Genomic DNA, 10,690 nt, shown 5'->3' on the forward strand with positions numbered 1-10,690 from the left:
ATATACAAGGAAAACCAGGAATAAGTTGTGTTAGAGACATCAAAAAGGGAGAATTTCAATTAAAAAAAAAAAAAAGGCTACCAACATCAAATACTATGGAGGTGACATGGAAAGAAGAGTGAGATTAGGCCACTGAGTTTAACAAGCAGGTCACTAGGTTATCAGGGAGATCTTACTCAACAAAGGATAAATGAAAGGAAAAGAATGCCTGCTGAAATAAATCTGTTGGATTGTAGAAACCTAAGCTAGCAAGCCCTACACCAGCAGTTCATAAACTTTTTGGTCTCAGGCTCTCTGTACACTCTCAAAGTTAAAAGAGCTTTTGTTTATGTAAGTCTTATCTAGCAAGAAAAAAATTACTATATTAGAAATAAAAACAACTAAAATTTTAATATATATTAGTTTATTAAAAAATAAAAAGCATATTTTAATATAAACATTTTTATTTTTAAAACCCTGTATTTTCCAAAACAAAAGTAACTGTATGAAGAGTAGTACTTGCATACTTTTGCAAACCTCTAATATCTGGCTTAACAGAAGACATCTGGAATGTCATATCTACTTCTGCATTCAATTTGTTGTAGTAGGTTGGTTCAGTTCAAGAATATGAAGGAAATGTGGACTCCCACAAGTAGGTAGTTGAATAGGGAGGAGTATTTTAATAGCCTTTTTCTGAAAACATACAAGTAGTTATTTCTCAAAGGTTAATTGCAATGTGACATGTGAAACCACAACAACAAACTTTTCATGGTAGTCCCTTAAAATCTCTTCGTTTATTTTGCACTTTAAATGGATTATCTACACGTGGTTTTGTAACATCATACATTATTAGAAAATACTGGTTCACTGAGTTATGCAAATCTTCCAAATATCAACAAATTTCATGATAAAATATCAGATATTACGTTCATTGATATCACCACCTATTTCATCTTTAAAATACTAGGAACTATCATGGTTACACATTTTCAAAAAATCTAGTTTTCACTTGAAAGCTCAATTTTTATCATTGGAAACAAATACTATCAATTGTTTTCCTCGACATCACAGACTCACTATGTTCATTTTCAAGAAAATATGTGCTACGTACCCGAGTCTGAATAGCCATAGTTTGCCAGGCATTCTTTCAAGTAAAAATGATGTTCTACGAAAAAAGCAGCTAACTCTGCTTCCAGCTCAAACAACTACACAAATGCTTCCCCTTGAATCAACCACTATATTCTGGTATGCAACAGAAGTACTTTACTTATAACTTCCCAGTTCATCAAACAATATTAAAAAAGACATGAAACTTCCTAAAATTAGTAACTTTTACTGCTTCATCAACAGAATACATTCTTAAGTGAAACTAGCGTTATTTTACTTCACTTGCAGAGCGGTGAAGATAATGATGAATATAGACAGCGATTTGTTACCACTGCTTTCATTCATGTTAAGGGCCCAGCAGTTTTACCCACCCTTGCCTTTGTACCACCACTGCAGTGTCCACACAGAAAAAAAGGCAAGTAACATTTTAACATGATTATGAAAACAGTTTAGACCTTACAGACTCCCTTAAATGGGTCTCAGGGATCCCCAGGGTTCCTCAGATCACACTTTTTGAAAACCACTAATCCAACCGCTAATCACTTTAGGAATTTCTCTGTAAATAATGAGTTCCTGGGTGCCTGGATGCGCCTGGATGCGTCAGTCGTCAGTCATTAAGCAGCTGCCTTTGGCTCAGGTCATGATCTCAGGGTCCTGGGATCAAGCCCCGCCTCTGGCTCCCTGCTCGGCTGGAAGCCTGCTCCTCCCTCTCCCATTCCCTCTGCTTTTGTTCCCTCTCTCACTGTGTATCTCTCTGTCAAATAAAGTAATAAAATCTTAAAAAAAAAAAATAATGAATTCCTGTGATTACTCTAACCCAAGATATAAGAGGAAAACCAACCAACCAAGCGCCTAGAATAAAGAATCTCTAAACAACAACAGCTGTGTAGTAGCTGGAAAGTCTCCTCAGACAGATAAGGGAGATTGGGGAACTCTGCATTTCTGAAAAACAAACTGACCTAGATGGCCCTCAATTTTTTCTCCCATTCCATTCAAGAGTAGGAGAATCTGCAGCAAACCTCAAATTAGAAGACAAAAAGCAACAATGATAACAATAATACTGAAAAGATTTTTTATCAGATAGTTGGGGTTTTTTTTAGATTTCTTCAAAATGTAAATCTTAAACAATTTACTTCCATTTTACAGAAGCTGAAATAATGTACCTTTTTACCAATAGTCAGATCCTAAATATTACTGTGTTCAGTTACAAACACGATTTTTAAAAATTTTTAATGTATTTTTTAAAGATTTTATTTATTCATGTACACACCCACACATAAGCAGGCTCCCCGCTGAGCAGGCAGCCTGATGTGGGGCTCAATCCCAGGACCCTGGGATCACAACCTGAGCAAAAGGCAGATGCCCAGCCGACTGAGCCACCCAGGTGTCCCAATACTACTTTTTTAAAATGAGAAAATCTCAACCTCAACATATACATAAAGATTTACTCATACTACTTCATGTATGGTATTTGATACTATTCAAAGTATTTCTGATTTGACAACAAAATCATAAAATTTTACAAAGGAAACAAAGGAACATCTATTTGCTCACCATTGTATGTCCAGTACCTAGCTCAACCCTTATATAAACTAAGATGTTCAGAGAACACTGCTGAACATTGAAGTAGTTGAAATGGATAAGAACACAGGTGGCCAGACATCTAGTACAACTAGTGCTCTTTCTTCCATGTGAAATCTTTTTCGTTGTTCTCTAAAACAACATCTCTAAAAAACCTAAGGGAACTGTTGCAACTTAACTGGAGAAAATAAACATTACCTGTTATACTTTAAATTACACCTGAAAAGTCCACTATAGACTAGGTGTTTTATATGTTCTCATTGAGATCACATTTCAAAAGCAAAACAAACTGCTTCATCATTTTCATTTTTAAATATCTGCCACCTGTAATTTCCATTCCTATATGAAGAAGCGGCAGTTAAGATACCATTTTAACTCAATCATTATACATTGATTGTACTACCCTTATTCACACTATAGTAAATGTTCTCTGATGATTTAGAATGGTTCTTAATTTCCTAACATTTCTGAGGTTTATATGTGAGACATTTCTTTCTATATAAAAACTTGAGATAAAAAGATGAAGGAGACTGTATAGTACCTTTGATAGTAATTTGTCACGTAGCTTTTTCTTTTTTAAATGTTTCCTGTCAGTATGACATTTATCATTGCTTCTCTCACAAGAGCACAATGTAGAAAACTTCAGGTACTTGAACTATCTAGTTATTTAGATTCTGGATAAAAAAAGAGATTAATCAAATTTAAACTACTTAAGGCCAGCAAGCACAAACTGAAATTTAATCATAAAAATGGCATTAATTTAAAGAATATAACTGATCAATTTAGGAACTGGAGCTACTTCATGTTTCATTTTAAAATGCTACTATGAATATGACCTCATTTCACTGCATAATTATTCTGCAGAAAATCGTGACCTACCAAGGATATAGCCCAAAAAAAGGGGGGGGGGTGTCTTCTGTTGAAATACAAAGGATTTGAACTTGATATTCCTTAAAGACAAAACTGTCAGTAAAGACTTTGGAAGGAAACCATGGGCTCCGTCTTCTCTGGAGATTTAAAAAGAAAAGACTTTTCAAATGTCTGGAATGGCTGAGACTTGGCCTCACATTTGGCAACTTCCAGACAAAATCAGTTCAAAGGTCAGTGTGACCCAAGCAATTCAAGTCCCTTAGGTCAGTCACGCAAACAAGTCATTAGCAAACTACATCTCCTGCTCTGCCGCTATCCAGGCCCTGCTTTGAGAATCACCAACCTTACACATGAAATTACCCTAACTGCTAATTAACATGTCAGTTGTATAGAATTATTTCTTCCAGCTCCTGAAACTTTTGCTTCTCACTAGTGTTCTGCAATCCTGTTTTTCTAACATTACCAGAGAGGGAAGTATTTTGTGGTGAAGTCAATATCTGTCCTATTAACAATGCCTTGTTCCAATATTCTATCCAAACATGGATTCCACTCTGAATTGCAGAAACAGTGGCAGGAAAATAACAGATAACACAGAAATTAGAGTTCTTAGGTTTAACTTAGGGCCAAAAATCAAAAGAGAAGAGACAATTCAGAGATAAGGAAGAAGCTGAGAGGGTCGTACTGTAGAACACTTACTTTTAGGAACAGAGTGTCCCTTAGACTTCTGGTGAGTTGCCCAGAGCCTCTTCAGTTTCAATCCAAATGACAATGCTTCTCTGAGTCCTCCTCAAGTAATGTTTCCACCACTAAAAATTGGATCTACAAGAGCTCAGATGCACTGGTAAAAAAATATCAGGGGCCCCAATGTGGGCCTCAAGCCTCTTTTAAACTAGGCCCACTTCTCTGTCCTGGGCCAACTCCCCTGTGCACTCTATTCCTTCTTCTTCCAGGTGCCAGGTATTCAGCCTGTTTCTTCTCTTCTGAGCTGCCACCACCTACTCTATTTCTTAGGGTTCCTCTAACCCCAAGACTGGCTGTGGAGTAGGACAACAGCTTCCCCCCTTCCTTGCTGTCCCTGCAAATAAACATATAGGCTCTTCTAATTTCAGTATTTTTTCTAATGGCTACAAGAAAATAGAGAGGGAACAACAAAAAGCAACAACATCGTACCAGAGGTTAAGACTGTAATAATTGTCTCTTAAAGTTCCTGCCTCCAAAAACCATTTTCTAAAAATTGCTGGAGTGTTTTAAGGAGTACAAAGTACTAACACAGATATACAAACATTCTCAACCAAATCCAACCTTATATAAAGATATATTCCACTTTTCAAAACACTTAAATCACGGGTCCAAAAATAGTTGCCACATTCATTTCAGCAAATAAATGCTCTTCTTTCTTTTTAGAATGGTCTGTTATATTCCCTTAAATTTAGAAGATATCTTAAAGTCTGCTTCCTAAAGAATATCATGAAAAATGCTCAATACATTTTATCAATGCAAATGAAAATTAACGTAAAAGCATATTATGATCCACAAAAAGGTATGTCAAAAGCAGCTAGCTTAACTAAACAAATCTTAAAATTTAAATTATTGCCAGCCACTTGTCTCTACATTTTAAAAATTTAATAAATTGTTGTAAATGGTGTTTAAAAATCTGGATATCTCATTTTTAGAAATCTAACTTCTACGGAATATATAAATCTGATGTCAATATTGAGTAGCCCTTTTTAAAAAGCAACAGTATATCACATCAGTATAGGTATACTCTCATGAGAGCATAGTTTCTAACAGACTTTCTAATATCAAAATACATGATATCTAAATACTAGACTATACATATGACTCTCTTGTGTCAGATTGGGGGTGGGAGGACAGAAATGGATGAACTGGTTTGTTTTTGTTTTAAATAAACTGAATAAATTTTAAAAATAAAACTTAAATTCCCCCCCCAAATATATATTAGGCTATAAATCACACGATTATAACAAATTAAAGGCTAGTTTCCTATAAAGGCGAAGGAACTCTGTAACCAAGTGTTGGCAGATCAAGAATGTCAGACTTTGAATTTCCTGTATGATTTTCTTTATCCACTTAATTCACTTAAATGGTTTTTAAAAAAGACTGAGCTATTATAATGTAAGCCTACAACAAAATAAAGACTGAAAATAGGCCGAGATCATTTCATCTCATTTGTATAGTCTAATAGATTGCCATTTAATCAAACTAAAAATATTCAGATACTTTCAGTGAAAATGTGTCCCTGTGACTGGGCTCACCTCCAACTATTTATAAAATCTTAGAGAATAAGAATAAAAATACTAACCAAAATCCTGATCTGACCCTTCCAGACGTCTATATTAAAAAAAAGGAAGTTGAACCTATTGTATATTCTATAATGAGATACTTTTTTTTTTTTGAGGAACGAAATTAAATTACATCTTCTGCTTCCACAGAGGATTTCATGGTTTTTCTTTGATTCCTACACACTAACACAACAATGCAGCCCACATTATTATACCCGGAATGGGGGGGGCATTATACCCAGCAATACGAATTAAATCGCAGTAACTAATGCCTCTCTTAATTTATTCTCTCTTGGCAGCAAATAACGTTACGGCCTCTTCAATGACCCCTCACCGCAAACCATCGCTCGGGTCGCGATCAATCCGACCCAGTTCCTATCGCGGCCACCACCTCGGTCTCGCCTCCTCCCGCCGGGTCTGCGAGTGTCACGCGAGGGGGCGGCAGCCGCAGGGGCGTCCTCTGCGCCGCGACCCGGGCGGCCGACGGCGCGCGGGGCAGGCCCGGGACTCACCGGGTGGAGGTGCCCTTCCGCACATCGCACATCATGCATTTGAAGGCCTCGGCGCTGTTCCGGAAGGTGCAGACGCTACAGTCCCAGTAACCCTCATCCGAGGACGGCTTCGGCTGCCGCTTCGGCCTGCAGGACACAACCCGGACACGACGCGGCGCGGGGTCACCAGCAGGCCGCGCCCGGCGCCCGGGCCCCGCGGCCGCCCCCGCCCCGCCCCCCGCCCCAATTCCGCGACCCCCGCCCCGCGGGCCCCCGGCGCACCGCGCTCCGGCTCGGAGTGGGAGGGAAGTCAGGAAGGGGGAGGGCGCGGCGGCGGCCGCAGTCGCCGCCGCTCTGACACCCCGGGCTACCGCTCGGGCCGCCGCCATCGCGGCTCCATTGTGGGGCGGCCGGCGCCGGCCCCTCACGCGGCAGCGCTAGCGCAGCAGCGGCGCCGGCGCCGCCCCCGTTCTGGCCCCGCTGCCCGGGCGGCAAGCGAGACGGCCGCCCGAAGCTCGGCGCAAGGGCCCCGCCGCCTGCACAGTCCGGGCCCGGGGGCCCGGGCGCTGTTACCTGGTCGGGCTCTTCTTGTCTCCCATGGCTTGGCTACAAACGCACGCCGAGAGTCGCCGCCGCGGCCGCTCTGTTTGTCAATAAGGAGGATAATAAGCCGGGCGGAAGCGGGCGGGGGAGGAGGGAGGAGGGGGCGGGGAAGGCCGCACCGCCGAGCTCGGGAGCCGCCGCCGGATCCCACGCAGCCTCCAGCTGTCGGGGAAACTCCTGCCTGGGCGCACGTGACCCGCGCGGGCCAACCAGCGGCGGCGCCGGAGACTTCAAACGCGGCCAGCGCGGCCCAGCACCCGCGGCGAGTTCGCGGGCGGGCGGCGTGGGGGTGGCCGCTGCAGCCTCTCCGCCCGGTTCTCCGCGCTTCCCCACCGCCTCCCGGGCTGGCGGGAGTGGCCATCCGCTCCCGAGCCCCTCTGGCGGGGGATGCTCAGTCATCCCATGGGAAGTGTGCTCCCAGGTGGGGCCGGCGATCGGAGGTCAGCTGGGCTGGGGAGGAGTGCCCGACCGCGGTGTCCAGGCAGAACCGCTTTCCCGGCCTCGGGGGTCCTTGGCTCCGCAGACTCAGCCCGAGGGATACCTGGGGGAAGGCGGGAACCAATATTGAGCGCCATTGCTAGGTGCCTTAAAATACTGATTTTATACGCAAATCTCTACCGAGAAGGTGTTGTCGCCCTTAATTTAGAGGAAACGAAACCGAGACTCAAGAGGTTAGGTAACTTCTGCATTATATAACTAGAAGATGGCAAAGCCAGGAATTTAACCTTGGTTTTAATTCCAAACGCACTCTTTTGCCCCCACCCCCCGCAAAGTACTCTACAGTAGCTGCTTTAAAAAAAAAAAAACTCATAAGCCCCCCCTTTTTTAAAAAAATAACGAGTTTATATATTCCCTGAATGCTATCTGTTGACTAAGAAAAGAACACCTTTCTCCCAAGTCTTATTACCTCAACGTACCAGATGCCTCATCTCATACTAGACTCTGGCAATAACTTTCTAACGGGTCCCAGAAGCTCCACCCACCCCCATCCCCAATCCGTTCGGCAATCTACAACCCGATTAAAATACTGACAACATTAGGCTACCACTCTGATCCAGTATTTTGCTAAGGCTCTCAGACACCATAGTTTGGCAATCAAGGATCCAACTTTATCCCTACCTCCCTATCCGACTCCCCATCAGAAAAGCTGCCTCCTTGCAAACAGAGCAGATGAAACTCATGTATTCCTTTCCCCAAACTCTTCCTTCACCCACATGGCTGGTTTCTGATTAAAATATTTTCCTCTACTCTCAGCTTGTAGTGCTTCTACCCATATTTCTAGTTTCACAGCAAGTCCAAATTCCTATAAAATAGTAATCTTAAAAACTGAAAGAAACTTTTTTTTAAAAGATTTTATTTGACAGACAGAGATCACAAGTAGGCAGAGAGGCAGGCAGAGAGAGAGGAGGAAGCAGGCTCCCTGCTGAGCAGAGAGCCCGATGTGGGGCTTGACCCCAGGGCCCTGGGACCATGACCCCAGCGGAAGGCAGAGACTTAACCCACTGAGTCATCCTGGCGCCCCAAAACTGAAAGAATCTTAATGCACTATAAAGGAACTAGTAAAGTCAGAATTCCCAGGTTCTCAGCCCCTTCACTGATGGACCTTGGAAACTGTGCTTAAGCTCTGTAATTCTCAACTTCTTCATCTGCAAAATGGTATCTGTAATTATTATGAGGTTGTGTGATTAATAATAAAATAGCTAACGTTTTTTAGCCTTATATGCCAGGCGCTTTGTAAATCTCTTCACATGAATGCCTTATGTTTAAAGGACTCCAAGTATTATGCAAATATTCTCACCAACTAGCCTGTCCTTTAATTTAAAAGACAAGGAATTTAGGGGCCAGGTTAAATGCTTTTTCTTTAATGAAAAGGCCAGGATTAGAGCTCAGATATCTTATTTGTCTTTTACTAAACCATGGTTTCTGATTAACCAAATCACCCCAATTTACAGGGGTCCCTGAACTCACTGCACCAGCTGTACTTTTTGAAAGTGTCACTTATCCAGACTTCGACCTCAGCTTGGAAACTATGAGAAATATGGTTGAGAAAAGTAAACAAGAGGAGATCTAAGGCCTAGTCTTCAATCTTTCAGTAATACAATGGGTAAACTTAGGTAAGTCACTTCCGATCTTCCATCTGTAAAATAAAAGAGTTAAACCTATAACTTTAAGATCCCTTCCAAGTCTAAGTCATTATGATGTTTTAAAATTCCTCAACCATATGGATAAGGAGACTGGCAGGAACCGGTCTGCTTCCAAAAGCGATGGCAACAACGTATTTTTAAGTCAAAAGAAAACCAAATGGACACTTTAAAACTCTCCCATGTTGTACTTCACCATTTCACTAGAATACAACCTCCACCACTGGAAAGTGAACTCCTGGATGACATAATCAAGAGGGGCAGGAACTTTTATTTTTTTGTCTTCATCACTGCATGTCCAGCCCCTAGAGTAGTCTGACACGTAGTTGGTAGGCAATAAACATTCTGAAAATGAATACATTCACTTATGTCCCAATTCTTGAGATATGTTTTCACACCAGGATTTATACCTGCTAAGCATATTGTGTGCAGAAGATGGCCAATCAATGCTGAAATGTACAACACCCCTTCCAGCTGAACTTTACAACTCTACAAAGTATGGTAGCCCTTTTAGAAGCACTAGGAACCCAGTTTCAGTGGAGTACAAAAGCACGTACCCTTGCACTCCCATTTATTGGTGCTTCTTTTAGAAAAAAAAAAAAAAAAAAACCCTCCCTATAGCAGGCTTCCATGGAGAGAGTACTACAGAAGCTACTCCTCCTACTTTACCCAAAAATCATACCTTTTTCCTACAGTGTTTCCTACTAATCTGGAATAGTGGCCAATGCAGAAGATAAAGATCCTTGTCACTAGAGTGACCCTGATTCTTACCTGTTCAGGTGTCTTGTCAGTGCATTAAGTTCAATACTTTAGACATGCAGTTCACTAGGGGGCACTTGTAAAATGACAAAAGCACTTTAACAATAGTTTTAACAATTTAAGAATAAAGTGTTGTGATTTTCTAATTCTTTACCTTTTAAAAATTAAAATAATCCCTAGGTCATTTATATAGTAATACTCACTTTCATTCTGATAGGCTTCCTAGAATGCAGAGACTGAAAAAGTTACTGAAACTATACATGGGATCCTATGTACAGGTGAAGAGTAATCTACTCTCTGTGAGGTAGATGAAGAGATTGAGAACCCATCTTCGATCAAGAGACTGACCGTGGGATCCCAGAAACCCCAGGCGGTTTTGATTAGCCCTGAGTTTCTAAAAAGAAGGCAAACGCAATAATAAAACCTGTGTATTAAACTTTTCTGTGTAGTTATTTGGTAATAGGAACTAATACCTGAAGACTGCAATGTGAGGGAAATGGTATAACTGAGGGAGAAATGAGCTACAAATCTTCCCTGACAGAACTAAGAATGAAGGATAACAATAATTAACTGCAATTGTAAAAACAATCACATTTTAAAAGATTGAGTTTTTGGTTTTTGTTTGGTTGGTGTTTCATTTTTGTGAAGCGGAGATACCTTTTCTGATTTTGTTCATTATAAAAGTTATATGTTACCACTCTCTTGGTTTCTAGGTACCAAAATAAAATACCACAGACTGGGTGGTTTTAACGAAAGAAATTTATTTTCTCACAATTCTGGAAGCTACAGTGTGAAATCAAGGTGTCAGCAGTGTTGGTTTCTTCTGAGACCTCTCTCATTGCCTTGTTGATGGCCA

The 10,690-nt window shown here is 41.3% G+C and overlaps 1 protein-coding gene and 1 long non-coding RNA gene across 6 annotated transcripts in view; one reads left to right on the forward strand and one right to left on the reverse strand.

The window, feature by feature from the left end:
- YAF2 (YY1 associated factor 2) overlaps positions 1-7,103 on the reverse strand; it is a 73,499-nt gene extending 66,396 nt beyond the window's left edge. For 2 of the 5 annotated variants that reach the window (XM_080810717.1, XM_080810718.1), the window contains exons 1-2: positions 6,905-7,103; positions 6,353-6,478 (exon numbers count right to left, since the gene is read on the reverse strand). In XM_080810717.1, coding sequence (XP_080666843.1) covers positions 6,353-6,478; positions 6,905-6,930 — 152 coding nt within the window. In that variant the 5' untranslated portion in view covers positions 6,931-7,103. Of the gene's footprint in view, positions 1-3,208; positions 3,342-4,233; positions 4,613-6,352; positions 6,479-6,613; positions 6,776-6,904 lie in introns of those variants that run through there. The other 3 variants (XR_013967241.1, XR_013967240.1, XM_080810716.1) reach the window with 3 other exon arrangements.
- Positions 7,104-7,198: 95 nt separating this feature from the next.
- On the forward strand, positions 7,199-10,267 carry LOC308347358. The gene is made up of 3 exons (XR_013967242.1): positions 7,199-7,355; positions 8,887-9,048; positions 10,052-10,267. It is a non-coding gene; the product is annotated as an uncharacterized lncRNA (long non-coding RNA).
- Positions 10,268-10,690: the final 423 nt, after the last annotated feature.

This window comes from Martes martes, assembly GCF_963455335.1.
Source record: "Martes martes genome assembly, chromosome: 8".
Lineage (NCBI taxonomy): Eukaryota > Metazoa > Chordata > Mammalia > Carnivora > Mustelidae > Martes > Martes martes.